The sequence below is a fragment of the Thalassophryne amazonica genome, chromosome 4, assembly GCF_902500255.1.
Source record: "Thalassophryne amazonica chromosome 4, fThaAma1.1, whole genome shotgun sequence".
In the NCBI taxonomy this organism is placed as follows: domain Eukaryota; kingdom Metazoa; phylum Chordata; class Actinopteri; order Batrachoidiformes; family Batrachoididae; genus Thalassophryne; species Thalassophryne amazonica.
In genome coordinates, this window is record NC_047106.1 from 76,293,271 (window position 1) to 76,318,858 (window position 25,588).

The following is a 25,588-nucleotide window of genomic DNA, read 5'->3' on the forward strand; positions in this document are numbered from 1 at the left end:
TCTTTTTAAGAAAATCCTACTCCATACCACTTCATCATGAAGCTGTATAACTGGTGATACAACATGCAAAGCTTGCACTGTGAACAATTTCTCCAATATCTCACATAAGCCTATAACTTCTTCTGGTTGTCTGGGAGTCTTGGTGGCTTTCCTCAATCTTCTCATTTCTTGCACAGTCACAGTTAATTTTCTTTGTGGCTAAACAAGCCCAGTTAGCTAAAGCATGGCCTCTTTGTTTAATTTTTGATTCAGTACTTTGCAACTTTTAACTTTTTCTAAATTTACAAAGACTTTTAAACTGGTCCCACAATTTTTTGAAGACTCCAGAGTTCCATTTTTGACAAACACCTACAACCCCAATTCAAATGAAGTTGGGACGTTGTGTAAAATTTAAATAAAAACAGAATATTATTTGCAAATACTCTTCAACCTATATTCAATTGAATACACCACAAAGAAAATATATTTAATGTTCAAACTGATAGACTTTATTGTTTTTGTGCAAATATTTGATTGATGACCCCTCTCTTCCTACCTACTATCAAAAACATGCTCATCAGGGTCTGCTTCTTTCTGTGCCCCTGACCAAGGCAGAGTCTCGACAACTGGAGCTGGTCTCTGGGAACTACATTATGGCTAGTGGTTGGATTGTGTCTAACTGTAATTAAGGGCCCTGTCCCACTGGCGTTTAGGAGGATTTGCGTATGGATTGCGCACAAAATTGGCCCATATTCGCCAAACATCCGCAATATCTGTGTAACATGCCTGTATGAGTCTGCCGTCATCCGAACACGCCCGTGATCATCCGCAGAGGCACGCATGTCCGCAGCCAGGATTTTTGAGTAGCTCAAAAATCTGGATGCGGATAACATCCGCCTTATATACTCCATACATACTCAATTCATACACAATACATACTCAGTCTATGCGCTGTATATATGCCATTATCCGCTGATATCCGCAACTGACGGGGATTTGCGGCTTGGCAGCGGACTGGGACAGTGTATAAAACATATATTGCATGCCTATCATGTCCACATCACAAACTACAATAAGTTGTTGCTAATGCATACAGATTGGCCATGAATAAATTGTTTTTATTACATCTGCTTTGCAGCTGATTTGCGGACAATCTGTGAATGCATAACAAACACGTCACATAAACCCAAAGTACTATATGTGGCAGAAAGCGACATACCTGCCAGTCAGTGCCGGTCCGGCTGTGTAGATCCACAAAGATGTAATAGCTGCTGAAATCCAGGACTTTTATTTAACACCAACAAAAGAAAGAGTTGCTGTTTAGCCACAACTGAAGTCTGTTTTCTGTGACACTCTCAAAAAAAAAAAAAAACACCGTAAAACACCGTCTCACACCCCGAGTGGCTCCCCCCTCCCGCTCCCCAAACTCATGAACAGTTAACCCTCTCATGACAAAATGAACATTAACTCTGTGATCAACTTGTCCAAGTCCAGCAAATGCTCCAGAGCTTGTATTGTTGGTGTGAATAGTGATGCCGAAAGGAGCAAGTACGCTTCTTTTATGACCACAATGCAGATGCCGTGCACGTGCAACACGTGCGCGATGCATTCATAATACACCCGTAATAATCAGTAATAATAAGTGATAATCTCAATGTGTCAGATCAGTTTCCTCACTACATGCGTTATATAACCCTGATTGTTCATCATATATTCACTATATATTATTAATATATCCGTAATTCATACTGGGACATTTGTCATTTTTGGCCATTTTTGTTGCGGACGACAATGAACGCCCGCAATTTGTATACTCAATTCATGCGCAATTAATCCTCTCCCCAGTGGGACAGGGCCCCAAGATGGTAAAATTCATAGGACAATTTGTGATATAATTGTGACCTTTGACTGGAGTAAGCAGGTACAGAAAATGAATGGACATCCTCCAAACATGATGGCAAATGTAGGTGGGTTCTGGAATTGCCCAATAATTTCCTTACATATTTCTTGATAAATTGGAGAACTCTTCCCATCTCCACAACAACTAAAGCCTGTCACGGATACGACTTTTGGACCGAATCATTCACTTGCCGACTTCACCATTCGAAATACCAATATTTTTACTCGCCCTAAATTGTCCACTCTCAACTTTTTTTAAATTAGATTTTATTTATTAATTCCAGGCATTAAATGCAGCAATGCACTGAAAGAATCACCCTTGCTCTTCCAACCCCAAAATCAATCATTGTTGATGATAACCTGCCTAAATACAGTATACGAGGTCTGTCCGTAAAGTATAGGTCCTTTTTATTTTTTTCAAAAACTATATGGATTTCATTCATATGTTTTTACGTCAGACATGCTTGAACCCTCGTGTGCATGCGTGAGTTTTTCCACGCCTGTCGGTGACGTCATTCGCCTGTGAGCACGCCTTGTGGGAGGAGTCGTCCAGCCCCTCGTCGGAATTCCTTTGTCTGAGAAGTTGCTGAGAGACTGGCGCTTTGTTTGATCAAAATTTTTTCTAAACCTGTGAGACACATCGAAGTGGACATGGTTCGAAAAATTAAGCTGGTCTTCAGTGAAAATTTTAACAGCTGATGAGAGATTTTGAGGTGATACTGTCGCTTTAAGGACTTTTCACGGTGCGAGACGTCGCGCAGCGCTCTCAGGCGGCGTCATCAGCCTGTTTCAAGCTTAAAACCTCCACATTTCAGGCTCTATTGATCCAGGACGTCGTGAGAGAACAGAGAAGTTTCAGAAGAAGTCGGTTTCAGCATTTTATCCGGATATTCCACTGTTAAAGGAGATTTTTTTAATGAAAGACGTGCGGGCGGATTGCAGCGTCGGCTCGCAGCCGCCGCGACGCTCCGCCACAGGAAAAACACCTCTGTTGGAAGCCTTGAGGACACGTTGGAACATCTCCAGCTGATAAACAATTTCTCATATACTCACTCCACTGAAAGCCATCAAAAGCCAACTGGATTTTACAAATGGTTATCAACACGGAGGTGTTTTTCCTGTGCCGCCGCGTCGCGTCGGCTGCGTCCCGACGCGCGGACCCGTCTGCACGTCTTTCATTAAAAAAATCTCCTTTAACAGTGGAATATCCGGATAAAATGCTGAAACCGACTTCTTCTGAAACTTCTCTGTTCTCTCACGACGTCCTGGATCAATAGAGCCTGAAATGTGGAGGTTTTAAGCTTGAAACAGGCTGATGATGCTGCCTGAGAGCGCTGCACAACGTCTCGCACCGTGAAAAGTCCTTAAAGCGACAGAATCACCTCAAAATCTCTCATCAGCTGTTAAAATTTTCACTGAAAACCAGCTTAATTTTTCGAACCATGTCCACTTCGATGTGTCTCACAAGTTTAGAAAAAATTTTGATCAAACAAAGCGCCAGTCTCTCAGCAACTTCTCAGACAAAGGAATTCCGACGATGGGCTGGACGACTCCTCCCACAAGGAGTGCTCACAGGCGAATGACGTCACCGACAGGCGTGGAAAAACGCACGCATGCGCACGAGGGTGCAAGCATGTCTGACGTAAAAACATATGAATGAAATCCATATAGTTTTTGAAAAAAATTAAAAGGACCTATACTTTACGGACAGCCCTCGTATCTTTGAAGTTTCAAGTTGAATGGTCAACACCGAAATTTGTAAAACGAAAAACTGGACTGACAAGCACCAAAAGTGAAAACACCAATACAGCCTTGACAGACTTAGAGGAGAAAGAAAAACTAAATGAATTTGTGCAACTGTGATGTGAGTTTGTGAAAGCTGAACAATATCAGCATTCAGAGAATTTAACTGTCATGCTCAAGCACCATGTCTGCATAATGGGTTGTGCAGTGCATTAATATTTTCCATCAGCTGAAAACCCATTAGTGTAGGTGCACTCTAATTGATGTAACTTCCTATACCATCAGGATACATGCACAGCATTATTCTGGAAACAACGCTTGGTTTGATTTGAAGTGATTATGTGATGGCTTGAGACTGTCAGTCTGGAGAAACATGCAGCTTTCACACCTGTGTCCTGTTAAAATGGTTTGTGTTTGGTGCAGGACCTGTATAGGTGCCGGTTACGGACAAAGTAACAGTCATGTGTTTCATCATGATCTTTGGATGAAAAAATAAGACATTTTATTTTGCTTTCATGTGCTATAGTGTTTTGAAATATTTCAGTGTTGTAGTTTTGATGATATGACAGGTAAGGAGGTTGGACATCAAGTTTTAAGCAAAAATTTTAGGGCCCCTTCACACATAACATGACTGAAGCCGACTAGCGCATGAAGGAGGAATTGCATGCCATTCGTGAAAAATTGGAGCTGTCTCCAACGCCTCGTACACCTGTTGCAAAAAATTATTCGCGCACACCAGCGGCTGAAAAACAGAGAGTGCCCTGTGAGAGCCCATTTGATCCCTCTTGCAGCAGGTGTAGGCCAAATTCCAGGTGACACACACGAACATCCAACACTGCTTGCATGACACTTAGAAAATGCGTGGCCATTCGCACTGTTAGCATGAAAACTGTGAGCAGATGATCACTTTTGAGCTGGATGTGAAATTTGTCTAACTGCCCCCACAAGCAACACGCATTTGGAGTGCACGTGTATTGCACATGTGCATGTGTGTTGCAACCCCCCTCCCCCCTTGAAATACATGTGGCATACGTGTGTTTCAGCCCCCCCCGGCACACCACATGTGTTGGGGTGAGCGGGGGGGGCACACTTGCATAAAATGCTGATATGTATGTACAGACATGATCATATGGGGGCCATCCACATCTGAGCGCACACAGCATGGGGAGGCTCCTGTCAGCTGATCACAGCACACTGACAGCTGGAAATGATGAGCTCAGTGCACATGACGTGTCACATTAAAAACACAGAGACCACCACCAGGACAGGCATATAAATAATTACTACAATACCTACATATGCAATCACATAACAAATAACTAAAATGAATGACCACAAAACACAGAAACAGAGTGACACATTGGTGTCACTAGATTGCAGGTTCAAATCCCATGAGTGGCATTTAATTATTTTTTTTTTTTAACCAGGGTTATTTAACTGCAGGGTTCAGTACTGGATCCCTTTTGATTTATTTTTTAGATCAACCCAGTGATTTTCACTAATTATACACCAATATCTCATCTATAAGGGTTTGTATTGATTGTATTAATTTTTTATATACCCGGCTGAACATAATAAGACATAATGGGAGCGCACTGCTTCATTCATGTCATTTCATGACTGTACGTCTGTGGCCATGGGTCATCTACAGAGGAACAGACAGACAATACTTATATTGTCCACTCAATAAGAGGGATTCAATCAAATGCTGTGTTTTTTTATGGTGTGTGGTTTTTATTATTTTTTCTCCACAGCAGAAGCTGCTCGCACTGTGTTCATGCACACACAGGAGCATGCATGAAACTGTTCTCGATGTGTCGTGCATGCCTGTGCGTCCCTCATGACAGCAAGTGGAATGTTTTGTGGTTCCCCGTTTCGTGTGTGGTTCTTCTTACGGTTTCTGCGTTTTTTGTGTTATGTGTGAAGGGTCCCTTAACCCAGCAAGTGGAAAATGTCTGTTTCTTGCCTGTGTCCTACATTGTTGGTATTATATTACATTAAAGCATGAAACTATATTCATGTAATTAAAGAATCTCAGTTTAGTCCATGCGTATGAATTATGGTGTCAGCAAAGTTTGGATTGCTATCTACTTTTCACAAATTTCACAAGGGTCACAGAGTGCACATGTGTTAACTTAACCAGGATTTTCACCCAGAAAGCATGTACATCTGATATGAAAGTTTAAAATTCTGTTTGTTTTTCTTTGTTAAACAAGCACACACACACATACACACACGCACACACAACATATATTCCAGAGTATAAGTCACACCTGACCATGTACGAGGTCTGTCCAAAAAGTAACGGACCTTTTTATTTTTTTTAAAAAACTATATGGATTTGAATCACGTGTGATTGCATCAGCCAAGCTTGAACCTTCGTGCGCATGCGTGAGTTTTTTCATGCCTGTCGGTTATGTCATTCGCCTGTGGGCAGGCTTTGAGTGAGCACTGGTCCATCCCCCCTCATCGGATTTTCATTGTCAGGGGAATGTCTGAATGATTTGGAGCTTTGCTGCATCAAATTTTTCCAGAAACTGTGAGAGACAGCCAGGTGGACACCATTCGCTAAATTCAGATGGCTTTCAGGGACGATTTTATGGGGATCACACAGATTGAGGAGTGTTACAGCCGGTTTAAAGACCGCCCACAGCGCCTGAGAGCGCGCCGCGTTCTGAGTGGTGATCGACAGGCTCAAACGACCAGATTATTTCCAAACTGAACGCTGTGTTGATCCGGGATGTCGTCTGACTACCACAGAAATGGCAGAAGACGTGGACATCAAGACTTTTTTTGGCACATTCCACTGTTACAGGGGTTTTTATCATGGAAAGAGGAGCGGAGGAATGCGCCACCGTGCTGCGAATGGCGCGGCACAAAACCACCTCTGTGTTGGTCTCACAGGACGGCTTTCAGACGGCTTTCGGTGGCTTTTCAGTCGTGTGACTATCCGAGAAATTGTGGATTAGCTGGACATGCCAGAACATGCCCTGTGAGGCTTCATCACGGCATTGCTTTGCGCCATGCGGCTCCATCCCGATCTAGCTCCTGATGGCATGAATTCCTGTGGTTTTGTCCCGCGCCATTCGCGGCACGGTGGCGCATTCCTCCGCTCTTCTTTCCATGACAAAAACTCCTGTAACAGTGGAATGTGCCGAAAAAGTCTTGATGTCCACGTCTTCTGCCATTTCTGTGGTAGTCAGACGACATCCCGGATCAACACAGCATTCAGTTTGGAAATAATCTGGTCGTTTGAGCCTGTCGATCACCACTCGGAACGCGGCGCGCTCTCAGGCACTGTGGGCGGTCTTTAAACCGGCTGTAAGTAAGTCTCTTCAGCTGCTCCCTTGTTTGCACTCGGGGTCGCCACAGCAAATCCAAGGTGGATCTGCATGTTGATTTGGCACAGGTTTTACGCCGGATGCCCTTCCTGACGCAACTCCACACTAGATGGAGAAATGTGGCAGGGGTGGGATTTGAACCCAGAACCTTCCTAACTGAAACCAAGCACATTAACCACTTGGCCACCACCCCTGCTTCTTTAAACCGGCTGTAACACTCCTCAATCTGTGTGATCCCCATAAAATCGTCCCTGAAAGCCATCTGAATTTAGCGAATGGTGTCCACCTGGCTGTCTCTCACAGTTTCTGGAAAAATTTGATGCAGCAAAGCTCCAAATCATTCAGACATTCCCCTGACAATGAAAATCCGATGAGGGGGGGTGGACCAGTGCTCACTCAAAGCCTGCCCACAGGCGAATGACGTAACCGACAACAAAAAACACCTTCGTGTTGGAAGTCTCACAGGACATGTTGTGGCATGCCCAGCTGTTACACAATTTCTCGGATACTCAATCGACTGAAAAACCACCGAAAGCTGTCTGAATCTTCCGAATGGTTTCCAACATGGAGGTGTTTTTTGTTGTGCACTATGAGCGGCTCCGTCCCAATGCGCGAATTCGTTCGTACGTCTTTCATTACAAAATCTCCTGTAACACTGGAATGTGCCGCAAAAGTGCTGATGTCCACATTTTCTGCGATTTCTCTGGTAGTCACTGGATCCGTCCTGGATCAACACAGCCTTCACTTTGGAAATGATCTGGTCGTTTCAGCCTGTTGATGGCCGCTCAAAGCGCGGCGCACCCTCTGCCGCTGTGGGCCGTCTTTAATCCGGTTGTAATCCTCCTTAATCTGTGTGACGCCGATAGAATCTTCACCGAAAGCCATCTGAATTTTCTGAATGGTTTCCACCTGGCTGTCTCACACAGTTTCTGAAAAAATTTTCATGGAGCAAAGCAGCAGCCTCTCAGCCATTTCCCTGACAATGAAAAGCCGACGAGGGGGCTGGACCAGTGCTCACTCAAAGCCTGCCCACAGGCGAATGACGCAACCGACAGGCGTGAAAAAACTCACGCATGCGCACGAAGGTTCAAGCTTGGCTGATGCAAGCGCACATGATTCAAATCCATAGTTTTTGAAAAAAATAAAAAGGTCGGATACTTTTCTAACAGATCTCGTATATATATATATATATATATATATATATATATATATATATATATATATATATATATATACTCAACAAAAATATAAACGCAACACTTTTGGTTTTGCTCCCATTTTGTATGAGATGAACTCAAAGATCTAAAACTTTTTCCACAAACACAATATCACCATTTCCCTCAAATATTGTTCACAAACCAGTCTAAATCTGTGATAGTGAGCACTTCTCCTTTGCTGAGATAATCCATCCCACCTCACAGGTGTGCCATACAAAGATGCTGATTAGACACCATGATTAGTGCACAGGTGTGCCTTAGACTGTCCACAATAAAAGGCCACTCTGAAAGGTGCAGTTTTATCACACAGCACAATGCCACAGATGTCGTAAGATTTGAAGGAGTGTGCAATTGGCATGCTGACAGCAGGAATGTCAACCAGAGCTGTTGCTTGTGTATTGAATGTTCATTTCTCTACCATAAGCCATCTCCAAAGGTGTTTCAGAGAATTTGGCAGTACATCCAACCAGCCTCACAACCGCAGACCACGTGTAACCACACCAGCCCAGGACCTCCACATCCAGCATGTTCACCTCCAAGATCGTCTGAGACCAGCCACTCAGACAGTTGCTGAAACAATTGGTTTGCATAACCAAAGAATTTCTGCACAAACTGTCAGAAACCATCTCAGGGAAGCTCATCTGCATGCTCGTCATCCACATCGGGGTCTCGACCTGACTCCATTTCGTCGTCGTAACCGACTTGAGTGGGCAAATGCTCACATTCGCTGGCATTTGGCACGTTGGAGAGGTGTTCTCTTCACGGATGAATCCCGGTTCACACTGTTCAGGGCAGATGGCAGACAGCGTGTGTGGCATCGTGTGGGTGAGCGGTTTTCTGATGTCAATGTTGTGGATCGAGTGGCCCATGGTGGCGGTGGGGTTATGGTATGGGCAGGCGTCTGTTATGGCCGAAGAACACAGGTGCATTTTATTGATGGCATTTTGAATGCACAGAGATACCGTGACGAGATCCTGAGGCCCATTGTTGTGCCATACATCCAAGAACATCACCACATGTTGCAGCAGGATAATGCACGGCCCCATGTTGCAAGGATCTGTACACAATTCTTGGAAGCTGAAAATGTCCCAGTTCTTGCATGGCCGGCATACTCACCGGACATGTCACCCATTGAGCATGTTTGGGATGCTCTGGACCGGCGTATACGACAGCGTGTACCAGTTCCTGCCAATATCCAGCAACTTCGCACAGCCATTGAAGAGGAGTGGACCAACATTCCACAGGCCACAATTGACAACCTGATCAACTCTATGCGAAGGAGATGTGTTGCACTGCATGAGGCAAATGGTGGTCACACCAGATACTGACTGGTATCCCCCCCAATAAAACAAAACTGCACCTTTCAGAGTGGCATTTTATTGTGGGCAGTCTAAGGCACACCTGTGCACTAAACATGGTGTCTAATCAGCATCTTGATATGGCACACCTGTGAGGTGGGATGGATTATCTCAGCAAAGGAGAAGTGCTCACTATCACAGATTTAGACTGGTTTGTGAACAACATTTGAGGGAAATGGTGATATTGTGTATGTGGAAAAAGTTTTAGATCTTTGAGTTCATCTCATACAAAATGGGAGCAAAACCAAAAGTGTTGCGTTTATATTTTTGTTCCAAGTAAGGGTTACGAGGGAGCTGGAGCCTATCCCGGTAGTCATTTGGAGAGAGGTGTCACCACAGACACCAGTCTATTGCAGGGCCACATACAGACAGACAAACTCACTCACACTTGCCTCTACCGCCATGGCCAATTAAAAGATTCCATTTCACCTAAGCTGTACTGAACAATGTCCTTCTTTTGGTTTGAGTAATTTTTGATTCTTAATGTTTTTTTTATCCCAGAGCCTGATGATAATTTCATGAAGTTACCCTTGGGGCTTGATTAATTAAAGTAAGTAGTTACGTGGATGAAAAACATGCAGCTGATTTTCAACCGTTATTGAACACATGACAAGAAGTCACTGTGAAGACTAAACAGATTTCACCACTGTACTTTTTCATGTAAGTTCTCTAATTCTGCAATTCCAGCTTGTGATGCCTAAAAACAAGACTTAAAGATTTACTGTATTTCACGTGTGTTTGTGCATGTTGACTCTTCCAGTGCTCATTGTGCTGATGTGACAACATAAAGTTGACTCCAACAATTCTATCTAGCTCCTGATGGGCACAGTTCACATAATTGCCCCAAAACTAGTTAGTAAAGCTAACATTTTCATTAGTGGATTAGCATTTTCTTTTAAATGACATGCAGAAAAGGCTTCTCATAAAGGGGAGTCCAACCTGGGGATGCTGCTAACTACACATGCTGGCACAAACCTTTACTTCTGAATGAGGAGCACCCCATGGATTAGATTTTCGTTTGGAAACCATTATTGTCACACCAATTAACCCCACTAAATTTAGGTTTGCTAAATTTGAGTCAGTTAACAAATCAAAGTTGTAACACTGAAAACTGTTTGTAAACTATAAAAAATGTGACTTTTTTCCCCATGTGCATTTTTATAATATTTCGTATTCCTTTAATACTTTCTGTAGTGTGACTAAATACTGTATATTGAATTAAAGCTACCGTCCCATAATGTGCAATATTTATAATTTTTAATAATGTATATAATAACATACTTATTCTGCAATGTACATACTATCCAGGACCATGCACCTTACCTTCTAATGTGTACATCGTATATATATTTTTTGATACATATTATTTGATATCACTGCTTTTCTTCTCACTTGCCTGCACTGATTTTGGAGTTGGCTTTTAATCTCGTTGTACATCGTATAATGACAATAAAAGGCATTCTATTCTATTCTACTGTTTAATTTAATTTGCTCATTTAATTATTTTCATTGATCAGCATCTGATCTTGGCATGCTCAGTCTTTTTGGGAATATTTGTGTTAATGCTACAATATTTTACAATTTCAGCTTTTGATGCCTGTTTTTCAACATTTTAGACCCCCCTCCCCCCAAAAAAAGAGCTAAATTCACATTATTATCTAGCAACCTGATTCTGGAGAGTGCAATGGATCTAAACTTGATGTAGGGCCAATAATCAATCATAGGGAAATAAATAAAATCATGTTACTAACATTCTGTCACAATGAGGTTTTCCTCCATGTATGACTGCTTGATGGAACCAAACGAACGAGTGGACAATACAAGGTCTGTTAGAAAAGTGTCTGACCTTTTTTTTTTTTTTTTTTTTTGCAAAAACCTGATGGATTTGAATCAGGTGTGCTTGCATGAGCAAACCTTGAACCTTCGTGCGCATGCGTCAGTTTTTTCACACCTGTCGACTGCGTCATTTGCTGGCAAGCAGCATTTGTGTGAGGTTGTGTGTAGTGCTCTTGGCGGATTTTCATTGCAAGGAAAATGACGGAATGACTGGAGCAGCGCTACTGCATCAAATTTTGCCAGAAACTGGGTCACAGCCAGGTGGAAACCATTCGGAAGATTCAGACGGCTTTCAGTGATGATCCTATGGGCATCGCACAGATTAAGGAGCGGTACAACCGGTTTAAAGACAGTGCAGAGATATGTTTTTATGTATGTCCACGTGAGGACAGCAAGCAAACACATGTGCGTCACAGTGGACAGTTGTTAGGTCATGTCCGTCAAAACATGGTACGTCAGATACCAATGTGTCACTCTGTTTCTGTGTTATGTGATCATTTTCTTTTCATTATTTGTTATGTAGGTAGTGTAGTACTTATTAATATAACTGTGCTGGCTGTGGTCTCTGTTTGCAATGTGACACGTGGTGTGCACTGAGCCGTCATCCAGCTGTCAGTGTGCTGTGAACAGCTGACAGGTGGCTTGCTATGTGTGTGCGCTCTGACGTGGCTGTCTGGCCCCGCATGTGATCATGTCTGTACATACATATCAGCATTTAATTCAAGTGTGCCGTTACCCCCTTCCCGGCACACCACATGTATAGGGGGGAGCGGGGGGCATGAAACACGCCTGTGCCACACCTACGACACACCTGTGAGACACATGCACCACATGTGCGTTGCTTTTTGCAACGCCACACTCGTGGGGGCACTTACACAATTTTCACAGCCAGCTCAGAAGTGATCGTCTGCTCACTGTTTTCGTGCTGACAGTGCGAATGGCCACACATTTTCGAAGTGTCAAGTGAGTGGTGTTGGATGTTCACGTGTGTCACCTGGAATTTGGCCGAAACTTGCTGCGAGAGGGATGAAATGGGCTCTCTCGAATGGGCACACTCTGTCTTTCAGCCCCTGGTGTGTACGAATAGTTGTAGCGACGTGTATGAGGCGTTGGTGGCAGCTCCGATTTTCACAAATGGCATGCAATTCCTCTTTTTTGTGCTAGTCGGCTTAAATCATGTTTTGTGTGAAGGGGCCCTAAAATAGTCTATAAATTACCCCAGAGGTACTATCTGATTGTAAAAAACAAACAAACAAAAAAACAACAAAATCAGTTCTTAGATTTAAAAGTGTTTATTTCTCCCTAACCTTTACAAAGGAGAAAAAACATCAAATATATTAGATTTATACAGACATACAGCTGTTCGACCCACCTTTCATTATTGGCCAGACTTTGGTGAGCTGTTATAGAGTATCAACATTAATGCAAAGTAATGCTAACCTCCATGGAATGGCCTACTAATCAATAATAATAATTTTGCAGATATAAGTAGCGTCAGCTAAATCTTTTAGCAGACTGCCAATTTTGTATCACAGTACATGTTTAAACTTGTGGATTAGCGGCAAGCAAAGCTAACTTTTACGTTAGCTGTGCCCCTACTGCACGTGGCCAAACTGTGTCACTGGTGTAGGATTCACTTACTTTTCAGTTGCCAGCACCATAGAGTAGCCATACAGACTGTGGACATCATAGTGATTTCCCCAGGCCTGCTTGGCATCCATGCACAGAGTCTTGCTGTACATCACCCCATCCACAATTTCTGGATGAGATAAATATAAATAAATAAATAAATAAAATATACAAAAATAAAGACAAAGCAATCTAATAAGGTGGAATAATGTATAAGATGAATGTAAAACACAGTATGCATGCAGTGTCAAAAGTACGACGAGAATGAGAAAGAGGCTCTGATATATAATGCAACAAGAAGATGGAACAATGAGGAAATGAAACAAATCAATGTTGGGAAATGATGACTAAAGAGGAGAGCAGTAACGAGGGAATGTGCCTTTTGTCGTTATGATCACACTGTGTGGGACACTGTCAGGATAAATGCCATGGCACAAGTCATTTTCAAAATTCTTCACCAGGGACACACAATTTTAAATTAGTTTTTTCTCTGCACCTGAATTTACTTTGTGACCTACTGTGGTTAATTTATCAACTTCTGCTCAGCATCCAACTACAAGCTGTGACATTTCCAGTGATCACACAATGGAATTTCTGGTTTATAACATTTTTCAGCAAGGGGACAAATGAAAATGTTGCCCCTGACAAAATGGTCTTTGTGGAACACAATGGTAAGCCCAACAAACATGTCTTACTTGGAGTGTAAGGAGGGTAGTTGAGGTTGTTATCAGCACAGCCTTTTACTGATCCTTTCTTGAAATTGGCCACCTCATTCATGTCCTAACAGTACATAACAGAAAACACATTTCATTAATATTTCAGTCAATGAACAGTAAACGTTAATTTATTTTATATATATATATATATATATATATATGCCATATTTCTCCATGTAATTTGGAGTTGCGTCAGGAAGGGCATCCGGTGTAAAACTTGTGCCAATTCAACATGCAGATCCACCTTGGATTTGCTGTGGCGACCCCGAGCACAAACAAGGGAGCAGCCGAAGTGACTTACTAATATATATACGAGGTCTGTTAGAAAACTATCCGACCTTTTTATTTTTTTGAAAAACTATATGGATTTGAATCATGTGCACTTGCATCAGACAAGCTTGAACCTTCGTGCGCATGCGTGAGTTTTTTCACGCCTGTCGGTTGCATCATTCACCTGTGGGCAGGCTGTGTGTGAGCACTGGTCCACCCCCCTCGTCGGATTTTTATTGTCAGGGAAATGGCTGAGAGGCTGCCGCTTTGCTCAGAAACTCTGCCAGACAGCCAGATGGAAACCATTTGGAGAAGATTCAGATGGCTTTCGGTGAAGTTTCTATCGGTATCACACGGATTAAGGACCATTAAAACTGGATTAAGAACAGCCCACGGCAGCGGAGGGCGCAACGCGCCCTGAGCGGCCATCGACAGGCTGGAACGAGCAGATCACCAAATTTAAGGCTCTGTTGATGCAGGACGTTGTGTAACTAGCAGAGAAGTTTCAGAAGAGGTCAGGATCAGCACTTTATCGGCACATTCCACTGTTAAAGGAGATTTTGTAATGAAAGACGTGTGGACGGATTCGCGCGTCGGCACGGAGCCGACGCGCTCAACAAAAAAAAAAAAACGCTCAACAAAAAAACACCTCCGTGTTGGAAACCATTTGTAAGATTCAGACGGCTTTCGGTGGCTACATATATATATATATATATATATATATATATAAGTTTCTTAAACTTCCACCTAAAATAAATTAATTTCTTGACCCCAACACATGGCAAAAAGTAAAAAATCAAGAGTTTTCATGTTTTTCTCTTTATATCCTACTTGTGATGACATAAATGTGCGCCAGTCTCTTCTGAGATAAAATACTGTAAAGAAATTAATGCAAAATTTTTGTTTTGCATAGGGAATTGTTATTTTTTGATTCATAAATTATTTTTCACATTCGTACAATGGTTTCATTTTATCAGTAGTAGCCATATGACAGTGATATCAACTTGATGCGCCAGCACACCAATGTTTTTTTTTTCTCCAAATCAGTAGCAGTTGTATGAATGATGCCACGATTGAGTACGAGAGTTGCACATAAGTTGGAACAGATCTAGCACCGTCTGGCACAAAACAGATTTATTTGAGATGAAACTGGTTGTTCTATTATCTTCAGTGAGAGGATGATTGGAAAATTCCACAACCTCGCTGTGACCGCATTAGCTGTGCAGTGTGACAAGACAAATTACATGCTGTTTTTATCTTTAAGAAGAAGAAGAAGAAGAAAAAAAAAAAAAAACAGCAAGAGATTGATTTTTATTTTTTCAATATTGCTGCTTACTGTACAAGAATAAAGTGGATACACAAAACTTTCCGACGGACTTGCCAGACATCAGCTGACAAGGAACACATTTAAGCAATGAAAACAGGACAAAAAATGGCCACAAACAGGTGAGTTATTAGTGATTTACTTTTTTTTTAAATCTGTGATGAAATCAGACATTTTAATGAAATGAGCTGTCATATTTGCACTATGATTATGCATCCACCCACCCCCTCTTTAGGCAGAATTTCACACTGAACACCCAGGGCACTCAGATGGGCAAATACGGATGTCACTGTACATTCACTGTACATTATGTTTGTCTCCTCCTTTGAGCATTTTTGCTAGCCTGTTTTTGAGACACAATAGGAAGACATTTCATTATGGTTAAAAGCCAAAACAGGCATTTCCATTTCTTAAAAATAAATAAATTAATAAATAAAATAATAACAGTTGAATTGTAGCAAATACAATCTTAATGGCCCCTTCACACATAACACGACACTGGGTGAAATAAGCAGAAACCGGGTGAAAATCCGCAAACAAAAAGCGAAATGGAGAACTGCAAAACATTCCACCTCCTGTCAGGAGGGACACACGGTCAGACAGGCGTGCACGATACCACAGCACACTCGTGCGCACACAGTGCGAGCACCTGGAACGTGTTGGACCACATCGTGTCGAGGCTGTGGGACACACACACACACACACACACACACACACACACACACACACACACACACACACACACACACACACACACACCAAAAACACCACAATATCTACTGTTTAATCCCTCTTATGGAGCGGACAATACAAGTATGATCCTGCTGTTCCTCTGTATATGACCCATGGTCATAGATGTCAAGTCATGAAATGACATGAATGAAGCAGTGCACACCCATTGTGTCCACATCTGCTGGCCCCGTAGGCGTGTCCAGCCGTCCCAACACACATGTCCAGCCGGCCCTGTGTGCCCAGCGAGCCACGCACCGAAGGACAGACACCGCGTCATGTGGACCATAGCTCACATGAGAGACGTGACATTCAGATCACCATATGAGTGTACACATGATCTGATGGTCCTCTCCTGACATAGCCTGCCAATGTGCGCACTGACGCGGTCACTCTAGCCCATTGCAAAGGTGATATATATTTTTATGTATTTCCACATGAGGACAGCAAGCACACGTACGTGCCTCATGGCGTACAGTTATAAGGTCATGTCCTTCAAAACATTGTACGTGTTCTCCAGGTGTGACTTCCAGGTCCAGACACCTCAACAGCAGTGGCTTGCGTGGATACACCCACTTTTTTTGCTCAGCTCACAGAACAAGTGTCACTCTCTTTTTCTTTATTCTGTGATTATTTATTTTAGTTATTTCTCATGTAATTGTGTATGTAGTTATTGTAGTAATTATTTATATACTTGTCCTGGCTGTGTTCTCTGTGTTTTTAATTTAACATGTTGTGTGCCCTGAGCCATCATTTCCAGCTGTCAGTGAGTAGCTGGCCGGCGATCAGCTGAGAGGTGCCTTGCCATGCCATGTGTGCTCAGATGTGGCTGGCCCGTCCTCATGTGATCTTGTCTGTACATAATTATTGGCATCCAATCCAATCCAATCCACTTTATTTATAAAGCACATTTAAACAGACCCGAGTCTCCAAAGTGCTGCACAACAAAAGCATAGACACGGAAAATAGCAATAATAACAATAATAACAATAAAATAGATAAGATAAAATAATACATAAATAGATAAAACCATGATAAAAAATACATTTCAATAAAATAAAAATAAAATAAGACACAAGGACCGTATAACTCACGTGGTGTTAAAAGCCAAGGAATAAAAATGGGCCTTAAGATGGGACTTGGGCATGTCATGCAAGTGTGCCCCCCCTGCACGCCACGTGTTGCGGGAGTGGAGTGTGCGGGGTAGGGGGATACACATGCATGCCACATGTGTTGAGGGGGTGAGCCACCACACTGGCATGCCACATGTATTGGGGGTGGGTGGAGTTCAGCACAGCCACACCCATATGTGTTGCATGGCGATGCCACACTCATGGGGCACTTCAGCTCAGTGGTTGGTTTCACAGACAGCTTGAATATGGTTAGCTGCTCTCTACTTTCATGCAGGGAGCGCAAATAGCCACACCTCTTCAAAGTGCCCAGCAAGTAGTGTTGGATGTTTGCTTGAGGCACCTGGAATTTGGCCGACACCTGCCAAGAGGGGGATCAAATGGACACTGGCAGGGCACTCGCAGTCTTTCAGCCCGCTGGTGTGCGTGAATGGCTGTGGTGACAGCTATATGAGGCGGCTCCGATTTTTCACAAGTGGCATGCAATTCTTACTTCGTGCGCAAGTTGGCTTCAATCGGTTTATATGTGAAGGGGCCCTAAGGTCTGTTGGTCATTTCACATGAAATATGCTTTCTAGTCTTGGTGATTACTTGATACAGCATGGTGTGAATTCACAGTGGTCAAAGGTCACAAAAGACATTTACCTTTATTTTCAGAAAAAAATAATAATTTAAGATGGTGCAAACTATGTGTTCCTGAGTAATGTCAGATACAAAATGTTCTTTGGTTTTAATGTTTACTCTGAATCATGAATGAATGATTTCACTGGTGTCAAAATGGGGTGTCCAGTCATTTTCAAGAGAAATATTTAACCCTCTGGAGTCGTTTGATGCGGATCCACGTCAAAAGTCACATGCCCAAATTAAGCATTCCTTTCACCAAATTCCCCACACTTTCAGTTTCAGTTCAAATGTTTGTTGAAAGTGTTGACTTCAACCTATAAAGCTCTGGGGTCCGAGGGCATTTTTTGGACAGTTCACTCACCTGGCATAAATGTTTTATTATTGCTGTTGCTGTTATTATTGCCCTGCATCCCATAATCAAGTTTTCTGTCTCTTTTTTTCAGGACAACCTTTGCTTTCAGAATATATATGTTTTTATTGTGTTTTATAAGTGTAATAAAGGTTTACAATCAGAAATAAGAAAGGAAAAAATAAAGCAAAAAATAATTTTCCACACACATTTGTTCAAAACACACAGCAAACTATAATAAACAACTGTTTTGACACTTTATAAAGGTAATTTGAGGTCTTGTGTGAAGGACTGTACAACAAAAAAGGTTGAAACACAAGTGCAGATTTTGAACAATATATACAAAATGGTCTATTCGTTTTGTTTTTTGATATGGTAAACAGTGCTTTACGCAGAGAAAGCAACAGAGTTATCCAGTAACTTTCACATGCAAACTAGTGGAGCAATCCTGATAGTTACACACTCTTTGTTTGAGCACGTGATATTGTCATCAGAGGCTCTCTGTCTGCTCCCTCTGCTTTCACTTTCGCTGTGCGTAATGGTGCAGGGCGCATTGGAACAGTATGTGCTCATTGGAGCACCCAGGGGGTTATTCAAACGGGCCAAGTACTAACATATCACTCCTGAAAATGATCTTTGGCTTTTCACGTGAGGTAAATCTGCCCTACAACTGGATTTTGGAAAACCATGTGACGGTGAACCAATTCCGATTGGACACTTACATTGCACACATCATCACACAGCTTCTATGAGGAGTACAAAGTTCAGAGAGTTAACGTTTCAGCAAAAAAAAAAAGTAAGTTTCTATCTCATATCATTCAAAGTTATTTATAATTTAGTAAAGCTTGGTCTTTAAAAACCAGTTTTTTTAAATTTTGTTGATCGACTCAGTAAAACTTCAATAATAATTAATAATTTTCATAAGGTTTTTGGTGTGCTATTATGGGAATGTGTGGAGCGGTTCTCTGTTCGTGTGCTCCTCCAACACGTGTGCAAAAGGACTTCTGTCTCTCTCTCTCTCTCTCCTCTTCTCTGCTTGCAGCAGTTTCAAGGTGAGGGAAACCTTAACTGGCCCTTTACAATTTAGTGTTAAATAGACATTCTAAACCAAACCCAAGTATTTGATTGTGGAGCTGCTGCATTCACTGCGCGCACATGCATGTTTTTCATCATTCCTCTGCTGTGGCTGAAGGAAAAAAAAAAAACATATTCTCCTTTATCAATGGTGGAAAAACACATGGCGTAAATCAGTTAAAACCACCAATTTCACGTGGATTGTTGGTGAATCCCACATGGGATTGTTCTTGAGGAAAAAAAAAGTCACCAGAGACAAACGATGCCTCCAAGTGGCCAGCAGCAGGAATGACAAAGTATCAGGCCATTCCAAAGCCAATCAATACTAGTCTTGCTTTGGACAGGAATTGTTTCTGAGTGGCACAAATATACGAGGTCTGTCCATAAAGTATAGGTCCTTTTTATTTTTTTCAAAAACTATATGGATTTCATTCATATGTTTTTACGTAAGACATGCTTGAACCCACGTGCGCATGCGTGAGTTTTTCCACGCCTGTCGGTGACGTCATTCACCTGTGAGCACTCCTTGTGGGAGGAGTCGTCCAGCCCCTCGTCGGAATTCCTTTGTCTGAGAAGTTGCTGAGAGACTGGCGCTTTGTTTGATCAAAATTTTTTCTAAACCTGTGAGACACATCGAAGTGGACACGGTTTGAAAAATTAAGCTGGTTTTCGGTGAAAATTTTAACGGCTGATGAGAGATTTTGAGGTGATACTGTCGCTTGAAGGACTTCCCACGCAGCGGGACGTCGCGCAGCGCTCTCAGGCGCCGTTGTCAGCCTGTTTCAAGCTGAAAACCTCCACATTTCAGGCTCTATTGATCCAGGACGTCGTGAGAGAACAGAGAAGTTTCAGAAGAAGTCGGTTTCAGCATTTTATCCGGATATTCCACTGTTAAAGGAGATTTTTTTAATGAATTTTACAATTAATTAATGAAATTTAATTTATATTTGCATTCTAAGTTATAAAAATGGTTCATTAAAAAAAAAAACTTTTTTTCATATTTGAATTTCATGTTTAAATGAATTTAGGTTCCCTGTGTTAATATAGAATGTCAGAATGGAAGAAAAACTGTGAAGTCACACAGGAGAGGTTGTGCTAAAAAAAAAAATGACACCAAGCAAGGCAAAGTAAACTTTTTTTTTTTTAAGTAGAATTATGAAGGTAAAACCAAAAGTAGTCAAAATCACCCGAATATGCCCCAGACTCCAGAGGGTTAATCACAAATGGCGTGGTTCTCCATCTTTTGCATTCTGAGAAACAAACATTTCTTGAGACTGTGTGAAACTTTGACTCACTGGGTGCAGTGTTGAGAAATGATGGTTTCTCAGAATTAAAAAGATGAAGAAACACACCGTACTTTTTCTGGGTAATGCTCAAAACCTCTCAGTCACCCCTCACGCATGGACATGAGTGATACCTCAGTAGTCATTTTCTTGATTTTGTCTAATCTGTGTTCACATTTCAGTTTTCTGGTAAAGTATTCCACAAATTCTCAAAAGCATGTCTTGCCAGCGCCGCCGTTCGGCATAAGCAGACTACAGCCTGCGTGGGGCACCAACCATGTTGCACTAGTTTGCAGGGCCTCCAACTGACGGAAAAATGTGTTGAAATTATTACATTATTACCAGTGATGCCGGAGTAACGCGTTACTCTAATCTAACCACGTTTTTTTAGTAACGAGGAATCTAACGCGTTAATCTTTCCAAATCAGTAATCAGATTAAAGTTACTTCTCCAAGTCACTGTATGTTACTATTATTTTTGCATTGTGGGTCGATAGCAGCATTAAACTTGGTCCGTGGGCAGGGGGTCGGGGTTTGACTGGCTGTGAGCTTTTCATCAGCTACGACTCGTCGTCTCCTCTTAAAGCGCGGTGAAAACAGCACACCTGCACTGAGCTTTACAAAATCATTTTATGCTTTATTTTTCTCCTTTATTTAGAATTCTGAGCTGAGCCGCTCCGTATTGTCTCGTTAAAAACAGCTGATCCTCCGCGACGTGTCAACAACTAACACTATTTTCCACTCAAATGCACCTAAACTCTCTTTCTGAGGACCACATGATGTGAAAACGCAATAAAACTTTCTTACCTGTAAATCTGGTCATGTTTTCTGCATAAATAAATGTTATACATTCTTTGTGCTAAAACGCCAAATCAGGGGCGAATCCAGATGGAATGGGGGTGTGGGGCAAGGATGTGCCCCCCTCCCCCACAACACCCCTAGATTAAAGGTCCAGTTTTGAAGCCGTTTTTTACTAAAACTACTAATACTACTTAAAATAATAATAATTTTGACAAGTAAAATGTTTATAGAGAATTTAAATGTTAGAAAATTGTTAGAATTTAATAGTTACATTTATAAACAATGTAGGTTAGAAACTGCAAGTTTTACTGTTACAGTGCTGTCAACAGTTAAATATGAGGTCAAGAAAGATTATTTTACTTTTTATAACACAAGTATTTATTTTCATTGAAGTCAAGAAAGGGTGACTATAAAGTGAGTTTTGGCAAAACAGGTATCATTGTCATGTTGAGGTGGCAGAGGGTTGTTGTCGGCAGCTGGGGAAAGTAACTAAAAAAGTAACTAGTAATCTAACTTAGTTATTTTTACAATTGAGTAATCAGTAAAGTAACTAAGTTACTTTTTCAAGGAGTAATCAGTAATCAGTAATTGGATTACTTTATCAAAGTAACTGTGGCAACACTGATTATTACATTTCAAAATCAATATGAATTTTTTATGAATAGGCCCATCGTTTTTGTCTTTAAACATTGTGTAGGCCCCTACCCCATTACTTAATTGGGGCAAATTAACAGTTTTTTTGCCTAATATAAAGCCCCCATCCACCCCCGCCCCGATTCCCTGAAATGGTACAGCCCTGTTTGCGTCTTTCTCTGTTCGCTGTGTCGCCTAACCAGGGTTGCCAGATGTGACGATTTCCAATCCAATAAATGCTCAAAAATGCATGGAGGCACTACATCCTGCGCAATTTGAACTGATTTTTAAAATGTGTGTGGCAATTCTATACAAAAAACTCATCCAGTGCCATATTTTTACCCTAAACAAACCAATTGGATGGGAAAACACCCAATCTGGCAACCTTGCGCCTAACTGAAGTAGCACTGCTAGCCCACATTCGATTCTGACACGAGAGGACAAGTTGCCACTATGCCACAATTAAACAATGAAGCGACAGCAGGAGTCTGGAGCTGAAAAACGGAGGAAAAAGAAACAAAAAGATGATACCCATGCATCCCTTGCTGGTTAAAGGTTTAAATTGTTTTGATTACTTAATGTTCAGTGGTGCTGCTTAAGCTAGGTTGCGTTGGCTTTGCTGATTTGATGTAGCTTTAAACGCTAAACTTAAACGCTTTAATAAATAGTAACGGTTTGAGTAGAAATTTGTGTGTGTGTGTGTGGGGGGGGGGGGGGTTCCTCTTGTATGGGGGTGGGGGGGCCTCCCTGACCAGTTATGCTTACGGCCTCCAAAACCTTAGCAGCGGCCCTGTGTCTTGCACATAGTTTGTCACCAAAATCAAGACCACAACAACAGCTTAAAAATAGGAAAGCTGTTACATGTGATGTGTACTGAATTTTTCATTACATGATATTGAATCTGTGACTTGATCCCGGATAAGCGGTTGAAGATGAATGAGAGAGTGGGTTTTGCATTATATGAAAACCAGAATTATTTAATTTTATTTAACTTTTTTTTTTTTTTAATTAACTGCATGTTGAAAATAATTCTGAACCTAGATATCTTATCTTTGCTGATATACTGGAAGGCTTGGGTTTAGTTAAGGGATTAGAAGCAAATATTTAAAATTGTGTGGTTATATGTAATATAGCAAATGTAGTTATGAGTGAGCTAAAGTCAAATTTTGGTTGACAAAGCAACACATTTACAAACTGATTTTCATCTTGTGTTTGTGTCAGCTTGTACTTTGCCCTCCTTATTGGCCTCACCATTCAGGTAATTTACAATGGTGATTGCACAGAAAATAGCACACATTTTACACTCAGTGGTCCTGAAAAGAGATTCAGTGGTCCTATGACAAAGCCACTTTCAGGTTTTTGTATTTAAAACAGACTTACAATCCAGAGGGCATCATGCTTGATCTCCTTGTAGAATCGGTCATACTCATCAGTCCACCAGTCAATACAGTTTTGACTTGTGTAATCTGGAAATACTGTCTCACCTGGCCATACCTAAATTGGAAAGAAAGGAAATGAATTTAAAGGTGTTGGAAAAACAATAGTGACCATTATGCCACCATTGGAGTGTTTATTTTGCTACTGGCAGTACTGCTGACATTATAGAAATGTTTTATTGCCATACTAACCAAAACAGTATCTGACATTTTAGCCTTGATGGGCATTAATATCACCAAAGAGGACATGTTATTTTTATCAGTAATTTGTTGTTTTAGCTGATCAGCAAAACATGGTGATACTTGCTAAGAAAAAGGATGTTCCATGCACCCACTAACATGGTTTGAATATGGATGCCACTATGCAGTGGACAATCCTTCATTGCCATAACAGTTTCCACCTTCCAAACACAAGACACTTGGTGCCCCTCTGCAGTTTGTTCTTTTATGAACAGCACAGATAGAATATGGTATAGTATGCATATATTTATCTCCATATAGTACATACAGTGTAATGAGAATACTGTGAAAAATACCATAACTACATGCTCCTGTATGTAACATATTCCACCCAATGTGCCTGGTAAATTTCACAGTAACTTTAAACTGCTGTAACTGGTTGTACAGTAATAATCACATGACTTTAACTGTAACAGGCTAGTGTATTTTTGGTCAGTGTATATTAATGTGAAGTGATTACTGCATTTTTTTTAAACTGCAAATTAATAACTGTAAAATAACAATTACATCATGAGAAATTGAGACATAGCTCTAAAATGGGTGGCAGGTACATCATGGACAGCCTGCTTATTTCAGTTAAGAGTCACGGGGCAGTGGGGTACACACCAGACAGGCCACCAGTCTGTCACAGGGCTAACACATGTACATTCATTCACATGTGTAATTTAGAGTCATCACCTCACCTAACTTGCATCACTTTGGAAGTTGGAAGATGCTGAAGCACCAATAGACAACCAACACAAACGCAGGAGAACATACAAACTCCCCACATAAAGGACTAGGTCGGAAGTGAATCTGGGACCTTCTCGCTGTGAGGCAGCAATGCTAACCACTAAGCCACCATGTTGCCACGAAACACTGTCATGGTTTGAAAAAATAATGAAATAAAATAAATTTATTGTCTCAAAATTATTATATCAACTTTGAAAATACAACCCCAATTCCAATAAAGTTGGGATGTTGTGTAAAATGTAAATAAAAACAGAATACAATTATTTGAAAATCCTCTTCACCCTGTATTCAAATGAATACACCACAAAGACAAGATATTTAATGTTCAAACTGATAGACTTTTTTGTTTTTGTGTAAATATTTACTCATTTTGAAATGGATGCCTGCAACATGTTTCAAAAAAGTTGGGATGGGGCAACAAAAGACTGGGAAAGTTGATGAATGCTCAAAGAACACCTGTTTGGAACATTCCACAAGTGAACAGGTTAATTGGAAACAGGTGAGGGCGATTCTATGGTAACGGAATTACAATTGGGGTACATTTTTAATGGGGAGCTAAAATATGGCCAGATTTTCCCGCCGTCATAATTCCGTTACCATAGAATCACCCGTGAGTGTCATGACTGGGTATAAAAGGAGCATCCCCAAAAGGCTCAGCCATTCACAAGCAAAGATGGGGCGAGGATCACCACTTTGTGAACAACTGCATGAAAAAATAGTCCAACAGTTTAAGAACAATGTTTCTCAACGTTCAGTGGCAAGGAATTTAGGGATTCCATCATCTACAGTCCATAATATAATCAGAAGTTTCAGAGAATCTGGAGAACCATCTACATGTAAGCAGAAAGGCCAAAAACCAACATTGAATGCCCATGACCTTCAATCCCTCAGGCGGCACTGCATTAAAAACTGACATCATTGTGTAAAGGATCTTCCCGCATGAGCTCAGGAACACTTCAGAAAACCACTGTCAGTTAACACAGTTCGTCTCTACATCTACAAGTGCTATGCAAAGCGAAAGCCATACATCAACAACATCCAGAAACACTACCGCCTTCTCTGGGCTCAAGCTCATTTGAAATGGACAGATGCAAAGTGGAAAAGTGTGCTGTGGTCTGATGAGTCCAAATTGTTTCAAATAGTTTTTGGAAATCATGGACGTCATGTCCTCCGGACAAAAGAGAAAAAAGACCATCCAGATTGTTACCAGCGCAAAGTTCAAAAGCCAGCATCTGTGATGGTATGG

At 41.4% G+C, this 25,588-nt stretch overlaps 1 protein-coding gene across 1 annotated transcript in view; it reads right to left on the reverse strand.

The window, feature by feature from the left end:
- si (sucrase-isomaltase (alpha-glucosidase)) overlaps positions 1–25,588 on the reverse strand; it is a 309,027-nt gene that overhangs the window by 219,498 nt on the left and 63,941 nt on the right. The window contains exons 11-13 of the mRNA XM_034168783.1: positions 23,315–23,428; positions 13,698–13,782; positions 13,015–13,132 (exon numbers count right to left, since the gene is read on the reverse strand). Of these exons, the coding sequence (XP_034024674.1) occupies positions 13,015–13,132; positions 13,698–13,782; positions 23,315–23,428 (317 nt within the window). The remainder of the gene's footprint in view (positions 1–13,014; positions 13,133–13,697; positions 13,783–23,314; positions 23,429–25,588) is intronic.